The sequence below is a fragment of the Sebastes fasciatus genome, chromosome 13, assembly GCF_043250625.1.
Source record: "Sebastes fasciatus isolate fSebFas1 chromosome 13, fSebFas1.pri, whole genome shotgun sequence".
NCBI lineage: Eukaryota > Metazoa > Chordata > Actinopteri > Perciformes > Sebastidae > Sebastes > Sebastes fasciatus.
Genome location: NC_133807.1, coordinates 4,577,465 through 4,598,474, shown reverse-complemented (window position 1 = coordinate 4,598,474; position 21,010 = coordinate 4,577,465). Strand labels below are relative to the sequence as shown.

The 21,010-nt window shown below is 39.0% G+C and overlaps 1 protein-coding gene across 15 annotated transcripts in view; it reads right to left on the bottom strand.

The window, feature by feature from the left end:
- The window catches only part of rbfox1 (RNA binding fox-1 homolog 1), a 352,975-nt gene that overhangs the window by 153,525 nt on the left and 178,440 nt on the right, over positions 1–21,010 (bottom strand). For 3 of the 15 annotated variants that reach the window (XR_012596878.1, XM_074657318.1, XM_074657313.1), the window contains exon 1: positions 13,079–13,518. The exons of 2 other annotated variants lie outside the window; for them this stretch is intronic. Coding sequence is in view for 11 of the 13 variants with exons in the window: in XM_074657318.1 (XP_074513419.1) it covers positions 13,079–13,174 (96 nt within the window). In the remaining 2 variants the exon portion in view is untranslated. Of the gene's footprint in view, positions 1–13,078; positions 13,524–21,010 lie in introns of those variants that run through there. 10 more of the 15 variants (XM_074657320.1, XM_074657319.1, XM_074657321.1 and 7 more) reach the window with 6 other exon arrangements.

The following is a 21,010-nucleotide window of genomic DNA, read 5'->3' as shown; positions in this document are numbered from 1 at the left end:
GCTAAAAAAAAAAAAAATCCAAGGTACAGGGAGAACAGTAAAATGAAACGATCAGAGAGGCAGTTCTTCTTCGATTCTCTGCTCATTTCGGAGGTTCTGATGCGTATCAAGTGTTTTCTCTTGTGCTGAGCTGCGTGTTGATAAAGAGAACCGTGTGAAGAGTTTTGAAATGGTGATAAAAAAAAATACAGAAATGTGTGCAACTAATTGTAAAATGTGAATTTGTAACATAGAGTGTCTTTGTTGACAGCAGCATCCAACAGGAAGCAAATCTCCTGCATGTTCCTCTCCACAGCTCCTCTACCTGCCTTTTTAAACACTGTGTCGAAATGTATTTCTGAACAGAGAAGACTGAAGTTGGTTGCCTTTGGCCTACTTCTCTATCCTCTCTCTTTTTCTAATCCCCTTTCTTCATCCTTTCCTTTCATCTCTCTCTCTCTCTCTCTCTCTCTTTCCATCTTCCACTCTATTCATCCGTGCAGCGCTGGCATGTTGTTACATGAACACGACCATGGACTGTGTGGGTGTGTGTGTGTGTGTGCGTGTGTGTGCATGTGTGTGTGTGTGTGTGTGTGTGTGTGTGTGTGTGTGTGAGAGAGAGAGAGAGAGAGAGAGAGAGATGAAATGGGCATGTGCAATATTCAGCTAATGACACGGCACCTCAGAACTGGAAATACACCCTCATTCAGCCACATCAGTGACACACATGCGGTAATTGCTCCATGATTTCATTCGGAGGAATTTATCCCTAATTAAATTTTAGAAAAATTATTTAATTTCATGTACAAAAAAAACAAAAAACTATTCTTAAAAGAAAATACCGATCTAAACCTGCCCATATTCTCAATATTAGTTTTCCTGACAAGATGGTGAAACCATAATTTAAATGTTAATGGAATTTAAATTACCAATTGCCAGAATTATGGCCGAGGTAACAAAATTGTGAATATTCCAGAATGTGCTAAATAAACCGTTTTTACCTGGCACAGGCTGCAACCCTATAGGAGCACATGGAGCGCTGGTGGACACCATAATATTTTCCCATGAGATCAGGTTAGAGAATCTGGTCATCTGTACTTATATTATACTATAACCTTATATGACGCATTCGACTTTTTTGCACTTTGTATATATGGAAGGTATTGAATTTGAGAGGTGTATATCCATTAAAAGAGGAATTTGCCACTTTTTTATTTGGATGTCAAATCAGCTGATGACACAGGTGTGCTGGAGGCCTTCTTCCAAGTTCCTGAAGATAAACTGGAAAAGGGTGATTTTGGGGCGTTTTTTGTCATCGGATTTTGCTAATTTAATGGTCCGCCTATGAAGTAGGAGTGAGAGCCGCCAACGAGCCGCTGCTCATCTGGCACGCCGGAGAGATACAGCCAGAGCTGTGGCTGTTGGAACAGTGGAAAGACTAACTAAGACGTGTTTGGTGGCTTTTATTTTGTTTCCGTCCAGTTTGAATGACGTGTGTTTTACAATGAGTTAACAAGGCAATTAAGCCTTAAGTCTCCGTTCAGTGTAATAGAGAAACTTTAAATCCGAAGGTGGTATGGTTGTATATTTTCTGTTTAGGTAAGAATATTTCCTTCGTTGACATTTCGTGAGTCTATTTTGTTTATTTACCAGACGTAGCGAACCTGCTGCTCGCACGCAATGCATCCTTGAACCGGTACGGTTCCTACGGAAGGAGAAACCAGCTTTCTCGGTCAATATAGCAGCACTGGGGGGATTTATTTCTTCAGTGGACTACATTTCCCATCAGTTTTCCCACTGATTGGAAATTCACATAAAAAGGTGGCAAATCTTCCCTTTAAGTGTATCTTTTAGGGATGTTAATAATTAACCGTTTAACCGTTAACCAACATTAAGCATTTTAACTGATTAACGCTATCGGTTACACACACACACACAAAAAGAAGAGAGAACATGCTCTTATTTCTCAGCCCCTACTCTGTGTTGTCTCTCCTCTCCACTAAAGAATTGAACTAACAGTATGACTGACAAATGGACAAATGGTTGGAAATTCAGCCGAAGAGAAGAAATCCTAAAAAAAAAAAAAGAAAGCGAGAGAGGTGTAGTTTCGCTGCAAATTGCAACAGACACTATCTTCCCGTCTCTTACCCCCGCACTCCCGCTCCGTCTCTCTACAGGTCTGACGATAGTACTTTTAATCTGCTCTTTGAACAAGAGCTGCCTCTCAACAAGGGCTCACTTTCTCCTACAACAACACGCGGGCTCTGTGAAAAGCATACACAGCCCACTTGCAGTGAAGAGAGTGGTTGAAAAGCCACTTGTTCCTGAACCGGCTGGCTGTGTTAGAATAGCTGAAGGAGGAAAAAAAAAAAAAAGAAACACAATGGAAAAGCCCTTCAGTTAGAGAATGCTACATATCACAATATTATGAAAACAGCAGCCTATAAATTAAACTACCTGGGTAAAGCTAAGTAGGAAACAAACTAGTGGAGCGATGAAAGGAAACAAGGGGGAGAGAGAAACGACACAAAGGTCCCCGGCCGGCCCCGAACCGGATGTATTAAAGGTCCCATATCCTGCTCATTTTCAGGTTCATACTTGTATTTTGTGTTTCTACTAGAACATGTTTACATGCTGTAATGTTAAAAAAACAACTTTATTTTCCTCATTCTGTCCGTCTGAATGTACCTGTATTTATCCTCTGTCTGAAACGCTCCGTTTTAGTGCATTCCAACGGAATTGCGTTGCTAAGCAACAGCTTGGGTCCATGTTTACTTCCTGTCAGCTGATGTCATTTGCATACACTGCGACAGGAAATAAACTGGGACACATTTAGAATGTTTAAGCTGTGTAATGGTCTAAATATTGTATATTTGTGACATCACAAATGGACAGAAATCCTGACGGCTTGTTTCAAACGCACAATTTCTGAAAATGAGTTGTGTGTATTTCTCCATATATTGAGCGTTTCAATACTTTGACAGTATTTATATAGCACTTAAACCTGCTTTATCATATAAAGACATAAAAATCTTACGTTTTACAATATGGGACCTTTAAGATAACTGGATACAGCGTTGGAGGTGGGGCCCCGTTCATTCCTATGAGAGTTGCTCAGTGGCGCATGAAGCCTAAATGGCTCGACTTCCGTCTGGAAAAGATACCCAGATCTTGGCGAATCTTGGACACATGGAACATGCGCAGTAGCGTCCGTTCGGTCACATTAATCCGTCACAGTTGTCACGCTGCGCCATATCATGTTTTATTGTGGGACACACACACACAGTGTTGCCAACTTGGAGACTTTTTCACTGGACTTAGCGACTTGTCAGACCCTTTTAGTAACTTGCTGCTCAGAGTAAACTCAGTCAGCGGCGTCTCTCCTCTCCTCTCTCCCCCCTCATGTGTGAGTTGCTATGGGTACAGGGCATCAGTGTCACCATAGTCATTTTGTCGAGGCTTAATCCTGAATGTTTTGAGCGTTGTCCCGAATATAATTTTAAAGGTAAGCCAATGTGAAGCTCGACGACAAAACCCGTAATGTGTTTGAATGTGAGATAGTCCTCGTTAACACAACAGCCTGTCAAAATGAATTCAGATCTCTCTGTCAGTCAGCGATGAGTGACACACGAGGCCTGTGCACCCAATGTCTGTTTGTTTTTTTACATTCAAAGCTTCTGTTGAGGTTTTCGAATAAAGCTTTGTCATATTTTATTATGTCATCAGCCTACAAAATGGGAAAACTATGATTTTGTGTTATCGTGGTTAACAACTGCCGTCACGGTGGCCGAGGATAATGCATGAGCTAATGCTAAACGTGAAGCATAAAGTAGTATCAAGATGGAGCTCAGAAATGGAGGACCAACCTGTTAATTTGTGGCAACAATGCGTGTGTTTATTCAACGTGTCTCCATGATTTTATCCATCTATCCTTCATGAGTTTTCAGAACAAAGTAGTGCAACATTGCTAATTCTTTCCGCCCATCTTCCGCCACATTTGTTTACATAAAGTTCCGTTTGATCACGAAAGATGTCGCGAGATTTTTTTTTTTTGTTTTTTTTCTTGTTGTTCATGAATGAATGTGTTAGTGTGTGGTGTGCTGTTTCAGCCAAATCGTTGCTCACCACACACTATAGGAACAAAATTGTTAAATTTAACATAACATGTTTTTATGTGTGGGCTCTCACATTTTTAAAAATCTGTTAAGATCTTTTTAGTGTGGGCCAGACTGAGAGTGGCAGTAGGCACTATATTTTTTGGCATCATTGGGCAATAATTCCATAATAACCTTTCAGCATATTGTAATTCAAGTGTTCTGAGAGATAAATAGACTTCTACTCCTCCTCATGGCTGTTTTCACGCTTTAGAAAATCTAGTGACGGAAGACTTTGACCAATCACAGGTTATTTCATTGAGAGAGCGTTCCTATTGGCTGTGCTCCGGTCATGTGACAGCTAAACCGTACACTACAAGATGTTTCTGAAACATTTGAGGAGAGAAATTAACGCATTAACATAACATAATATTGATTCATATTTGATCAGCGCTGCCTGCTTGTTTTCCTCCGGTCTGTGAAATCTTGCAGATGCCGTTAGGAGCACAGAGGAACATGATTTTTTTTCAGGCTACCTGTTTCATGTACTACTGTCAGGATATAGCGACCGTTTTTATAAAACAAAATTTTAATCATATTTGCTCCGATCTCGCCTACTTCAGCATTAAGCTATCAAACCGGCGCATCACTACCGCGGCGGATACCGACACATTGTTGGACTGAATGGAGATGATGGACAGGTGGTGGTGGCGGCAGACTGGCAGATGAATAAAATCATGTGGTTAATAATAAGCTGTTTTTGTAATTGGAAAAAGGATTCTAGATCCCCCCCCACCAAAATATATATTGTGAAATATCCACATTAAAAGCCTTCCAGCAGCTCAGGGCAAATACTCCACCCCCTTCCCATGTAGGCTCTTAATGTGAAACCTCAGCAGGAAATGTCAGGGATCATGGACAATAGCTTAATATGGAATGACTGCAAATACTTAGTGAAGGAAAGCATCATTTATGTTCAAAAGAGAGCATCCTTTTCACAAGTCTTACAAACATAATGATGAACGGTAACAGCTACAATACAGCGCAGTTACTCGTATGGCACCATCACTAATATTTCAGAAAAGTCCCAGTTGTTGTTCTCATGGAATTTTGTGCAGCTCTTGGCTGAGAGCACAATTGATTTCCATACACACACACACATGAGCACGGGACCATGATGTGTACATGATTAAAGATTGACTGCATCGACTGTGTGTATAATGAATCCACTCGGTTTCTGTGATATAGACTATTGAGCTCATTTGAAAGATGGAAAAACATGAAATGTAATGTGTTGAAATAAATTGAGAAATCATCGAAGGGGTGAGTCAAAATGTACATGAAAAAATAATTAACGCGCGGTGCCGTCTGAACATATATATCCGCAACACACAGAATCCCCGAAGGCCTTCAGATGTATTCAAAATGTCTTACATGGCTCGACTATATATAGCTTCAAAGACCCAGATTCCCTATGTAGGCAAGGCGCGCACACACACACACACACACACACACACACACACACACAATGCTCTGGCATCACACGCCAACAAATTAGCACAATCTGGAATACTCGAACATTGCAATCTGAAAACAAAAGCTCTCTCTCTCTCGCACACGCACACGCTCTCACAGCATGTAGCGAGGGATGAAAGAGCTGGATAAAGGAATGAGACTAATGGAGGAAAGTTGCTTAATGACAAATTGTCAGATTGCAGAAGCCATTTTCTCTGCTCGTCATTTAGCTCTTTCATCCCGGAGCGGCGTTAAAATATTCCTCTGCTTCGAGGCTTTTGCTCGGTCACACTTTCATTTTCTTCTTACTCGCTCCCTTGCATTTTCTTTTCTCTCTATCTCTCTCTCTCTCTGCTTCCAGACGCGGCAGCAGAAGGCCCACAATGCCGATGTGCTCAAAAAATGGGTCATAAAAAAACACCGACTCCATACATTCTGACTGCAAACACTGTATAATAGAAATATAGATTCACTGCAAGCTGGAAGCAATTGTGATGTTAACACAAGCCAATAAAAGGTAACACTTTATAATAATAACCATGATGTATATAGGGTAAATTAATAGTTAATTAAAATTAGTTCATATTTATTTTACTGTTAACAAACAATGAAATGATGATTAATTATGTTTACTAATTATTAGTAATCCTATAGTTTCTGTTATTTTATTTTGTGTAATATGAAAATATTTGTTTAGAAATTATATATGTATCATAGCTGATAAGAGACGATAACTATTACATTCTGATTACATTAGTAAAGTATTTATTTATTGTTGTACACATTACAAGATTATATATACTATATGAAGTATTTGTTAATAATGACCAAATGATTTGTAAACCTTTAAGAAATTGTTTGTAAAACATCTATTAACATTACATAGAAAGATGGATCAGAAACCAATTATTAACAAATTGACAAATTATCAACTATCTATTTAAATAATGTTTATAGATGCTTTACAAAGTATTTATTAACAAGGTATCATAATCATCAGTTGCAATTTTATAATATATATATATATATATAAAAATATATATAAATACAGTATGAATGTGTGCAACAATAAACTGTTAAAATAACAAACTAAAGCATTACTAATAATTAGTAAACTTTATTAATTATCATTTAATTGTTCGTTATTAGTCAAATATTGATTGACAAAGTTTAATTTACTATCAATTTACCATTTATAAATGATGGTTATTATAAAGTGTTACTGTAAGGTACCTTCACTTGTTTTTAATTTAAGGTTGTAAAGGAATACATACACATACTTGTTAAGGGACATAAAGACAACAGCAACAACATGTAAAAAAAAAGCTGCTACCTGTTGTAATAGTGCAGTGTCAAGAGGTAAGTTCATATATTCATATACATACAACCAACCTCATATATAGATACATATACACACTGTATATCCATATCTACACACGCATTCCTATACATATCCACTTAGGCACATTCGCTGACACAATTATCTACTCTATTATACAGCCAAAAGAAGGACATATTTACATCCATTTAGTTGACCTTTATCGACATTATTTGTTTATTAATTTTTGTTTAATTCCAATCCTCACCCTGACTCAAAGTGCCCCACCCACGTTCAAAAATTATATTCCGTTCTTTATTCCTATTAACATCTTTCGCAAGAACCCGCTGATGTTTCAAAAACATTTTCGAAACATTCAGGGTTTAACTGCTGTCTTTTTGTAGCTTTAAATATATATGCTCTCCCCATCATAATAATGATGATGTTGTTCAGGTTTTTTCATTCTTTATCATCCCTTAAAGGTCACTAACTGTAAAAAGTGAGATTGCCAGGTTTTCTACATGATAAAGCAGGTTTAAGTGTTATAAATATACTGATAAAAACGCTCAATATACGGAGCAACACACAGCCCATATTCAGAAATTGCGTGTCTGAAACAAGCTGTTAGGATTTCTGTCCATTTGTGATGTCACAAATATACAATATTTAGACCATTACACGGTTCTAAATGTAAACATTCTAAATGTGTCCCAGTTTATTTCCTGTTGCAGTGTATGTAAATAACATGAGCTGACAGGAAGTAAACATGGTAAACTGTTGCCTAGCAACGCAATTCTGTTGAAATGCACTAAAACGGAGTGTTTCAGGCAGAAAGTTAAACACAGGTATATTCAGGCAGACAGTATGAGGAAAATAAAGTTTTTTTTAACATTACAGCTTATTTTTTATTAGCTAGCTACTGCTTGATTAAAAAAAGGGAGACATAAATCGGAAAAAGGAAATTTGGAGTCTGTAGGAAATGCCTAAATAGAATGTAATTTAGTTTAAAACTTTATCATTTCTATGCTATTGAATTCATCTATCGCTTTACTGCCAGTTCCTCACACTCACGTACATGCAGCAGTAGAGAGTTGAAGATGAAATTTGGAAACCATCATTGGAACAACACAATGTCAACATTGTATTCTGGTTGTTGTTTGGTAATGATCCAAGGGAGGACATCCTTGTTTTGGCCATCAACAGATTAGCATGAAAAAAAAAATTAAATTGAATATCCATCTTAAATATCATTAAATTGAATTCTTTCCTGCTGTACGCAGCGGCGCATCGTAAAACACTTCATTCAAACTGGACAGAAACAAAATAAAACTCACCTAAACCGTCGTCGTTACCCTTTCCAACAATCACCAAGTGTGCTTTGGTCCCACTCTACTGTAATTTCATCGAATTTAATGTGAAAAAAAGCCAAATCTACAAATCCCTCCCTCCACCCCCCGCTCTCTCTCTGTCCCTCTCTCTGCTGGCAGAAGGAAAGAGGCAGGGTGACGTGTCATGAACGCGTCATCAGTTACACTGCGCATGTCTTAAAGCCTGGGGTGTTAATGCACAGGCTGAGCGGAGTTCAAATTCCCAAAGCCAGATCATGATCCAGATTGCCACCAAAATCTAATGGAGTGTTCATTGTGCCACACCCCACCCCTTCAAAAAAATTCCATTCAAATCCATCACAGACTTTTGGAGTTATTCTGATAACGGACAAACCAACAAACCAACGCTGCTGAAAACACAACCCTTCAGCCTTGGCGGAGGTAATAACAGACCGTAGTGGGCAGTGATCGACCAATCAGAATTGAGTATTCAACAAAGCTGTGTAATAAACACACATACCACCTGCTTCATGTGCACGTGTTGGTGTACACGTTAAGGCCCTAAAGAAAGGAAATAATGAAACAAGTAAATAAAGAAATAGGAAGTAATATAATAATAAAAGAGGAACATAAACATTTAAAAAATATTATGCTTTAAGACCACCATAACTGCTTTTGTAAAAAATGTTATGTTAACTCCTAAATATATGTTATATGTTTTATTATCAGCTTTTAAAAACTTGAATTATTTCATCTACAATGACTAAATCATATATTACGATTGCAAGTCTTTATGGTGAGCTGTAATTAAATCCGATCACTTAAAACAGCCTCGTCCTTCATTCTACATTGTATCACGTCCAGGCTCCGTTACTGCAACAACAACAACAACTGCCATATCAACTACACAATCCTCCTCACCACCGACAAGGCTCTCTCAGTTCAGGTGACACCAGGCTCTTACAGATCCCCAGGACCTAGTGTCAAACCCGGGCTTTCCTGGCTGCTGCTCCCTCTCTCTGGAACTCTACCATCCCACATTCCCACATTCAAGACCCCGATCCTCCCAGCACACTAAAATTATATGTTTTTCTGCTCTCTATTCATTTTGTAAAGTATTTTTGACTACATTTAAAATGTATCATTTTTATTAAATTTTATATTATTTTTTTTATATATATATAAACTCTGTGAGGGAAAGGTAACATAAGCCCAAGATATATGTATTAAATGTTTCTTTATATTTTTACTCAGAATTTGGCTTGTATTTGGCTCATTTAGATTTTTTGTATTTACACTACATAAATGAACAAACAAGTGCTTTGGTTTTTGTTTCACTGCAGTGCATCCAATAACTCCTTTCAGGACAAATAAAATGACCAAATGATTGTCAAATTTCTATTAAATATATTGTGTTATTGTTCTGGCTGTCCTCCCTCCCTGCCCGAGCTCTGCAGATTGCAAACGAGCTCATTTTGCGCAGGTTTTTAAAAAAAAAATTTATGTTCAGTACTATAGGACAGAGTCCCCCTCGCTAACAGTCTGATACCAAATGGAACACACGGTGATGGATGTGTAACAGTATAGCGCCATCTACTGGGACTCATCGCAGCTGATGATTGATCTGTGGGTTGTGTAATGATCGAGGAACATGAGGATAGTGTACGGCAGCAGCAGCAGCCTGCAGGGTGTAAACACTGCTCCCACAAACGTGATCGTGTTTCCGTTCCACAGCTTCTTTATTCAGAGAAATGCTGCATTCCTTATTACACACACACACATACACACACATAAACCTTGTATAGTCGGAGAGACAATAAATAAAAAATATAGAGTTCTGATCGTAATTCTCTGAGCAAACAACAGCATTATTTTAAAAAAATCCACTCAGTACAGAGCAAGTTCTACAGCCTACTCTGTTATGTTCGAGCCTTAATAACTCATCACATGTTAATAAATACAGTAGGCCAGTCCTGTGTAGCAGTGGAGTGAATCCTGTCTTTAACAGCTTGGCACTAGTTCACAACATGTAAAAATAGTCTCTCTGCAACAGTATTTGAACCATTTTCCACTTATGTGATAATTAAGATGCTCTTGGAAAATAATAGGGTTAGAACAAGCCTGATCTGACAGGAAAATGCATGCTTACATTAAAACAGTGCAATGTTTTGATCAACACATATATGAAAACGCAGAACAGCATGGACTGTATGGAAGTTCATGGTTGCCAATATTAAAATGAAATCATTCACCATACAGCACCATCATATTTGACACATGAGTTTCTGAGACCCCCTACATCATCAACGAGATCAACTATAGACCATCTTGCGATGGCGATCACACCAGCTGCGACACCAAATCGGGCCAGGGGTGTAAAGTAGGGGGGTTCGGGAGGGGGGGGGGCGATGGCTCATTTCCCACTTCCTTCCCCCCCTACAAGGCCATTAAATGAAGGATGAGACACGGTCTCTGACCCCGTGGGAGATATATGGGGTATGACCAGGCGGAAAAACTCACGGTTCTGAAAAGCGAAGCCAATGCGGAAGTGCCTTAAACTTGCATTCTTTCTAACAGCCAGCAGGGGGCGACTCCTCTAGTTGCAAAAAGAAGTCTGATTGTATAGAAGTCTATGAGAAAATGAGCCTACTTCTCACTTGATTCATTACCTCAGTGAACATTGTAAACATGAGTTTATGGTCTCAATCGCTGGTTTCAAGTCTTCTTCAATACAGCATGATGTTACAGTTAACTGTAACAGTTTGGTCGCCTAAAAGTATTACGTATATTATTCAGCATTCGGCTGTGCTTAACTCCGCCCTCTCGTGTCGGAAAAAAATTAATTTTATTAAACTTTATTTTAGGTATAAGCAGGTATTTTGCATAATGTTTGAACACACGTTTAATTATATAATTAAACTAACTAAAGATTAAAATCATGCCTTTGTAAAACACTATGAGTGGAAATTGGTGTTTTTATATATAGTTTTATACATCTAACTTTCCCTGTGACAATTGTGGAATCACCAAAGTGTCAAAATAAAATGTGAAAAGGATAAAGAGCGTTAAGGTGGACGACAGTACAATTTGACATTTCTTATAGACCAAAAACGTAAGCACAACTGTTACGACTGTAAAAAACGAAAAACTATACAATGCATTGAAATGTATTTATTGAAATATATATTTCTTTATAAAAGCTGCAATGCCCTTAGTTACTGTTCACATAAATGTTAGTATGTGCATTTGTGTAATATTTGTGAAAAAAAAAAAATATTTCAACCAATAGTGCAGTTGTGTCATACTCCTGAGGATAGTGGGATAGTGATGTATATAATAGCATATAATACAATACATAGTGATATACTGGAGTAAAGTAAGATACAATGCAATAGCAATAAATTAACAAATAAATGAATTGATAAAAAAAATACACTACAACAATATTATTACATAATGTGTGCATTACTATATATAAGTAAAAAATTAGTAAAAAAAACCTATAAATGAATAAAGGCAAATAATGTATATTTTAAACTTATTTTACCATTTGTGTGCACATGCTGTATGATATATATAGTTTGTATTTATATTTAAAATATGTCCTGATTAAATTTCTAAATTTCTGATTATGAACAAAAAAAAATCATTATGGCAGGATTATTTCAACTCTGTTTTGAGAAATACGTCACAGTCCAGTGATTATGAAATTAACCTTTTTTGAAAATGATCACGAAAAAAGGAGTTTCAAAGACCACCCAGTGCCAAACCTCCAACCACACTGACTGGACACTACACTCCCCAATCTGATTGGACAACAGTTCTATTCTCTCCTGCTATTAAAGGTTTGTCTACATCATAAACACTGCAGTAAAACTGGCTGATATGTACAATTATGATAAAACTAAATAACAAAATTAAACTGACATATCAAATATCTGATAAGACCTCAAATAAAAGTACTGTATATGGTCAATAATATACACAACAACAAAATAATAGTTATTATTATCATAATAAAAACAATGATAATAAATTAATATATATAGTAATATTATAATAATATATATAATATAAATTATAAATTATTTTACAAAATAAATTACTTATAAGTCCTTAAATAAAGAATCACAAAAGTCTTAAAGATAAAAATCCTTTGTTATTAAAAGTTGATCTAGACTTCAGCCCAACAAAAACAAACTTATTTCATTGTTAACTAAAAATATATTCTGCTTGTGATTAGAGTCACATTATTACATCCACAACTGAAACAAAAACACAATGAACTGGGAGTTCTGACCCCAGCAACCATCTAATTAATGTAGTAAATTGAAGACAAATTATCCCCAAAAAATAAATATTTGAAGTCTTTTCAAATCCTGGCACACACTGTTTAACGTGCTAGTAAACATTAAGTATGTTATAGAATAGAAACAAACTAAGAATCTAGAGCAGGAGGAAGGAGGTCCTGATCCATTCATCCATGGTCTCTCCCACAGACGTCAACATCACTGAACCTTTCATGGACTTCCCCCTCTGCCTGCCTCAGTATATACCAGCTGTATACACAGTTCAGCACCATGGCAGGACAAGGAAGGGACTGATGATGCCTCTCAAAAACTGACACTTACAGTATTTACAATAGGCTATACATATCCAAAACACTCTTTGTGTTTCTCTTATATATTTTGCCCTGCAAGTATACGAGCACGCAGTCATCCTGTTCCACTCCACTTCCCATGTCCAGCAGCAGCAGTAGCATCAGCAGCAGCAGACATGGCATGTATGTATACACACAAGATGAAGATCCATGGAGACAAAACTACACTCACTCACTCACTCACCTGCTGTAAATACATGAAGGTGAGGGCTGCGCAGGACAACTGAGGACAGGCGTCCACGTTGGGTAACGCCACGCATGTTCCTCCAGGATGCTGCATGTTCCCTCCTCTAGAGCTGACACAACACACAAAACCACCCGACAATACACAACCCTGGTTCTGATTCTGAGTGGCGAAGGTGGAGAGAGCGGCAGGATGAGCAGAGAGAGAGAGAGAGAGAGAGAGAGAGAGAGAGAAAAGCAAAAAAAAAAAAAATAGAAAAAAAATATGATTGGTAGAGAGTGAGCAGAGAGATGGAGCTTCAAAAGGAAGCAGCAGCCGGTCCCGTACGATGGAGACCCGAGTGCTTTCTGCTCGCAAGAAGGCGGGATGAGCGCGCGCAGAGAGAGAGAGAGAGAGAGAGAAAGAGAGAGAAAGAGAGGGAGAGTGAGAGAGCGCTCTGCTGCAGTGTGTGTGACTCAGAGTGTGTGTGAGTCTGACTCAGTGTGTGTGTGTGTGTGTGTGTGTGTGTGTACGTGTGTGTGTGTGTGTGTGTGTGTGTGTGTGTGTGTGTGTGTGGAGGGAGGCAAGCCGGCAGTCAGTGTGACTGCGATCGCTGGAGCGTGAGGGAGGCAGAAAATTGTCTGTGTGTGTTTTAATGTGGCGTGCGCGCACGTGCGAGTGCGTGCGTGTATGCGTGTGTGTGTGTGTGTGTGTGTGACAGAAAGAGAAAGAGTCCAGCTGTGTGTAGGTGCATGTGCTTTGTTTCTTGCACAAAATGCTGATCTCTCTCTCCCTCTCTCTCTCTCTCTCTCTCTCTCCCTCTCTCTCTCTCCTCTTGATGAATTGAAGTTCTTTGACATGTGTTACTGGAGGCGATCGAGGATGCTGACTGCAGCCACAATAGAAGCCTCTCTCTCTCTCTCTCTCTCTCTCTCTCTCTCTCTCTGAAGTGCCATCATTTGCTGGCAAAACTTTTGAGTCATGCAAAATACCTGACTGTAAAAGAAAAAACACACACACACTTTGTGTTACTATAAAAAAAAATAGGAATTGAAAAAAAAATGAAGAGACTCCAGAGGGCTGTTTTAGCCCACAGAGAAATGGTGCAGTATTACTTTCTTTTTTTTTTTTAAACATTCATGGCATTCAAACATGCCATTTATATTCATTAGCTTAGCATTAGCAGCTTTATTTTTCAATAGAAATGGAGAAAAAAAAGAAATGCACACATTAATGATAATATGCCTAACAGTGAAAACATGGTTTTGATATCTGCTTTAAAGCAAACAGGATGAGTTGCTCCTCAGCTCCGGTATACCCCGGAGCCCCTTATTCAGAGCTATTAAAGTGATGATATGATGTACTTAAAGGTACTCTCCAGTGATTTAGTACTGCACCACCTGCTTAAAGTTACTACAAGGAGTTTTTAACTGGTTATGAAACAGTCTCAATATATAACACTGATGCCCCTATGTGACCTACAGAAGTAAAGCGACCATCAGCTAGAAGCTGGCGAGAGGCTATTTCTGTCCACCTTATTCTCTGGGGGGGGGGGGGGGGGGGGGGGATACTGTAGAAATGATTATGGGCGTATCCTCCGGTGAGGTAGTGGATAAGCTAGTTAGTCCCATAGGCTAACCATAGTGGCTAACCGCCAACGGCGCTTCTTTTGAAGAGTAATTCGCCTTTAATTTAGTAAATCCTGCTTTATTTTTGAACAGATACTTAACTAACGTTAAATTTGCGATTTCTAAAATGTACTAACAACCAGACAAAGCTAAATGTGTGGCTTCAACAACAGTGTGATGCACCCAAAACAAAAAGGGATTGTTTTGTGACCAACTGTACAGTTTTCATCGCCGACCTACAGACGAGGAATCCAGAAAAATGTGGCTGAGAAACCTAAACTTCAAGAGACCACCCAAAACCCTGCACGTACACTAACTATTCTGTACACCATCGATGTGCCATACAGACTTTTTATCCACCAATCAATGAATAAATACTTCCAGGTCATGCATAAAATTATATGTGTGTCATCTCCAGTCACGCCTCTTTCATTCCCGACCAAGCAAGAGACCTTCACCCTTTGTTCCTGTGAGATTTCAGCCAGTTTGTGCGGTGTACCCACAGCGCCCGGAGGGGAAGCTCCAGTACCGACTGCAGCTTGAGAGGGGAGACGACTGGAGCAGCCAAAATGTACGTTTCAACTTAAAGGGACTCTATGCAAGAATCAGAAATTGCTTGTTAACTGCGACACCTGTGGCGAAAATCAGCGTCATGTTGCTCGCGCTTGTGCTCGCTCTACAAAGACATGAACGAGCATCGCTCAAAACAGTGAGGCGACACACGTCAGCTAAAACCACAATATCACTCTATATTTCACCTGCTTGGCAGTAATGTTAGCTGACCAGACGAAGGTCTCTCCATGAATCGATGCTGATACTGTGTTTTCCTGCTTCAGCCTCCCGACCGCGGCCGGAGGGAACAGGGGAGACACCGGAGTTTTGGTCGGAGATGATAACGTTTCTCGCTGCGGAGCCCTGCCACTTCACAAGACACGGGAAACCTCTGTTGGTCTGGAGGAGCTGCAGCAGTTATTTCTGCACAAACGTCCACTGTACATTCACTAGATATTCTCAGAGCTAAACTAACTCTTCTGCAGTGTGTAGTGTGCGCGCATGCACGTGAGAGGTGGAGCGAGATAGGAAGTGAGAAAGAGCGCGCTGTGTGAGTGAAGGCAGGCAGAGGAGCAGAGTACAGCAGAGACTCTGGCCCTGGAGACCAAAGCTACGGTCTCCCCTGTGTCTCCTGGCCGTGGTCGGGGGAGCTGGAGCAGGAAGAGTTGACACTGTTTAAGAGATGGGCTTCACTAGATATATCTTTGCGGTTTTGGTGCTTCCGTGTAGTTTGTGTTGGAACAGCGTAGCCACACGCGAGCGCGCATGGGACACCGACACGCAATGATTTATAAGAGTGTAAGAAGTTACAAACAGTACCTTTAATTTATGTTGTATGAAATGATTATTATGTTATCACAAGTTGTTCAATATATTACCCGTTGTTGAATAAATGCTGTCAAATGGGCATTTTTAACATCAATGGTGCGCTCTGACTGCTTGGCGCTGCAGCAGCAACTCTGTCAACGCTGTTTGCACGTAATCCTGCGCCCAATATTGATGTTACAGCAGTGTTTTTTAAGAAAAGGTCAAAAAAGTTCACGTTTATTATATCAATCGAGTAATTTTTTACAACATCTAAAATTTTCAATAATCGCCATTGAAATCGCTTTGTACGGAACACCGTTGGTCACCTGTATGGAACACCGTTGGTCACCTGTACGGAACACCGTTAAGCTTAGTGATCTTCCGTAAACAAGCAGAGGTGTTGCTTTTCCCCGCTTTGACGGGAAATGAACCAAACCAATAACTCAAGAGCGTCGAAAAGTCTAAATGTATTGGAAAAAGATTGATCATTTCCAAACTTCACAGCATGTTTTTATTTAACGAAATATCGGCTTCAATCCATATTTGTTGCCGTTTAAACCGCAACCAATTTGATCCTTTGTCACCCGGGAAGGAAATCCATAGATTTCCTTAACAATCAAGTTAGGAGAAACTTCATATACTTTGTGTAACGCTGTCTAAATAAATTTGTGATTATTCGTGCCTTGTTGTAAATTGAGCAAATGTAGGCCGTGTTTTTCCGGCCGACATTAAGTTATTTCTTTCTTTGGCCTGTGACGGTACCGCTGCAGATAAATCAGCTGCTCAGATGAGTGCCGCACACGCATTTATGTATTTCTTTATTATTAATTTCCCTCCCGTAGGCTATTGCTTTCATTTTCATGTAGGTTAATTCGTTTAAATAACGCATCTCTTAGAGCTTTCATGGACAGAATAGACGGTATAATCAGTAACTAGAGACGTGTCTTCTTCAGCCGTCTCTGTATCAATGTTTTACAAAAAGCTTCAGCATAATATCTTCACGACCTGATCGTCATGATATGATAATGATCATTAAAAGTATGCTCTGTGTGGGAAGTACAATTCCTCAGATGAACAGCTGATTTCAGGTGCAGTAGGCTACAACCGCTTCAGCTTCGATAATCACCGCTCCACCTGGTGGACAGATACATCGTTGCAACTGGTTTCCGCGTAGTGGCGTTACGAGTCTGCCCCGCGTTCGCTACATTTTCTTTCATCCAAGGTCCCAGCACGGACCCGTCATGGATCGTCATGGATCTGCTAAAGACTTTGAAACTGCTCCAGCCTGTTCTATCCCTGTGTTCTAACCATACTTGCCACCTCCCAGTTTCCTTCTGGGGTCACAATTCTCCCTCATTTCTCCCGATTTATGACAAATGTTCACACTTTTTAAAAATTTTTTTTTTTACTTGTCTTGATCTCAACCTGTTTCTGGCACTGTACAGCGTGTATAAGCCCTACTTTCTCCTACGGACAACAATACAGTGACGCCAAATGTCGTTTTTTTGAGGGGAAGCGAGCTGCTCGTAGTTTGAGCTGCACTCCCCGCGCATATCGTCAGTGCCTGCTGCACCCTACTGTACGTCCACCATGGGAAAGATGAGCAAAACATGTCTAAAGAGGTTCGTGTGATTTTAGAGAGGTTTATGTCGGTGTCCGTCCATTCATCCGTTAGCTAGAGCTGCAGTGGCTATACATTGTTTGTGGGTCATGCAGACTCAGTCACCAGCTTGAGACAAGAAACCATTATTATCTTGTAAATAAACGTTTGTGGAATATACATGCTGGTTTCTTTATTTGTTGCATAAAAGTGAGTAATGCTAACCTCTTCGATGTCAAGAACCACAAAATCCTTCAACCGTCACTAGCTATTGATATGGTGATTTATGGTTATAGTTATTAATTCAATTATTAATCAGAGTTCCAAATTGATAGTTTAGTATTCTTTATGAGACTACATTAAATAGCTATCATTTTCTCTTTGTTTCAAAGAATGGTGCCCCGAGGCTGATTTAATGTAAATTAAATCATAATATTATATATAATTAATAATTATTTTGGATCATTATTAATTACTTTTGCCATTAACAATTTTAATGTCTTTTGAGCCTATCACCAACATAATTTGGTGCCCCATTATTATTAATATATATGGATAATTTATTGATATTAATTTGAATCGATATAAATAATTCTCTTTCATATTTTAAGCTCCTATCTGCATCCCCAACACCAGAAACTTCTCGCTGTGAGGCTAACCGCTGCACCACCTCATGTGGGTGTCTTCACCAAATAAAGTGACCACAATATGATGGAACACAGGTGAGCTGAGCTGTTTGACCTGCTCTGAGCAAGCGGGCGGCAGAGTGTGCATCGCTGGATTTGCGTCGCCATACCCTCTATATCGTGAGAAAAATAGGCATTGTCATTTGGGTGAGAGCGAGGGAGAGACAGAGAGAGACAGAGAGAGGGGGGAACATAAAGGCAATAACGAGTATATTATGGGATGAAGCAGAACACAGCAACTGCATGGCTGCAGGCTAGGAGCTGCCTTTTATCCATTCGTTCGACTAAAGACACGCTCCCTTTTCTCTACTTCTTAGCCAAGCAATTGGCAGAGCTCTTATCCACACAGACATATGCAGTCACATTCAGCACTCTGCTGCTCCGGAGTCTCTCCTTTCAACAGATATAGGTTTTCATTCGCTAATGTAATCACTTCTACTTTGTTGGGTTAATTTTTTATTGCTGTTAAGTTACTGTCAATGAAGGTCAACACGTCCTACAGATGTTTCAAATTAAAAGCCTAACAAAAATGGGAACGACTTTAACAGTGAAACAGCTGTCAAAAAATTGCAAAAATTGTATGTGACTGGAAACATTGTGACAATATTTTAAAGATAAGTGTGTCAGTTATGTAAGCCTGTTTTAAACAAAGGCCTGGTTCTCTCTGTTGTAAAGGCCACTATTTGAGAATTTAGAGAGATTTAATTCTACCTGTAAAATGGTAATCTTCTTTATTTTTTATTTTATTGCAAGACAAAAGACAATACATTAACACAACAACAAGAGGACGACAAGAACAGTGAGTACAGGCCAGTTAACACATTTTTGCCGTAGGATGAGAGAACCAAGTGGTGTGTGTGTGTAAGCGTGTGTGTGTGTGTGTGTGTGTGTGTGTGAGTGTGCGTACGAGCATGTGCTTTGGGATGGGGTCTACAGGGTGGATATATGGAGATAGGAGAGGTTAAAAAAAATTGTATATACTGTATATATAAATATGTATTTTGCATATTATATTATATGTATATATATATTTATATATATACACATACAGTACATACATAAATAAGTAAACAAATTAACAAAAACAATAGTAATTAGTTAACTTAGGCTAACTAAGGGGAAGCATAAGGAAGGAAATAACTAAATAAATAAGAAAGGAACATAAATTATTCTAATAATAATTAGACTAATTATTATATTAAACTAACAGTTATAACAACGATAGAGTGGAGGGGTGGGGGGAGGGGGCACCGGCAGCGAGGCACAACAGGGGCACCGTCAGGGACCTCCAGAGCAGGTCAGCAGGATCAGTTCGGCAGGGTCAACCAGCACTGTTAAGAATTTCCCAGTAAAATAACAGTAAAGAACTGGCAGCAGGGTTGCCTTTATGTTACTGTAAAATTAACATTATTATACTGTCGCTGAAATTTACAGCTTTGTACTGTTAATGAAAAATACTTCACAGTATTTTACAGTTAATTTACTGTTTAAAGATATAGCTGTTTTTCACCTTTATTTTACATTATCTTACTGATTTGTTTTAATGCACTATTTATTTTTTACATACATTTTAATAAACATTATTTTTTGCCTAGATGAATAGACTTAGCAGGTTACAGACATAGGAATAGTCACATTAAATACTTTTAAAGGCTTGTTAGGAAAAAGGCTATAATAGACTTGTTGACACTTTTCCCAAAATGTCTGTCTCTAGCTGGCTACAAGCACAGAATGCAAACCAGAACAACATGTGAGTGAAGAACAATAAAGCTAATTCACTGATTTTTAAAAACATGTACAATGTACAAGCCTCACATGAGCAGATCAGGTCCCAGAATTAAAAAAATACTGCATGAAACTGTTACTGATGATACTTTAGACAGTTGATCAGCAGTAAAGTGCTGTTTATTAAGAATGCATTATAGTTCAGTTAAAAAACGGCCTATGAGTGTAATGTAACAGGTTTTCTTTTGTATTAACAGTAAAGCACTGTTTTTTAGCAATAACAGGTTAATACTGTTGAAATCCTGCTGTAAATTAACAGCAATTGTTTACAGTTAGGTTATTGTTTCATATTGTACTTATTGATTTGAAGTTGTATTTGTGAATCTATTCTATTTTATTTAATTTTTCTTTCTTTCTTTATTTTTTGACTGAATGACGCAGCATTGGGCCACCCCCAGACCCTTATAGGAGAGTACCATTGTGGGCATGATCCCTTAAAAAAAAAAAAAACAGCTCCGCCTGATCTCGTCTGGTGTTGGTGTTGGTGTTGGTGCTCCCAGCGGGAGCAGTGAGTCGAAGCTCTGCTCCTGGCCGGCGGAGGAGGAGACGCTGCTGCTGCCAGGCATGGAGCTCCAACTCCACTTCCCGCCAGAGCTCCAACTGCAGGTCGAAGGCGGCAGCGAAGCCGGATTTTAGGGTCTGTCCGCGGCGGGCTGGTCGCTGCAGCATTAATAATATCTGTTTAGAAATAGCCGATCTTCTCGCTGATGGTCTCATTTTGCTTATGTAGGTCGTATAGAGGCATCAAGATTAAACTGAGGCTGTTTCATAACCAGTAAAAACTCCTTGTGGTAACATTAAATTATGCATTTATTGCTCTTTGAAATGTTGCACTAATGGCTCGCTATGGTAGATGATTACAAAACTCATATTCAAAACTGTAATGGTTTGCTAA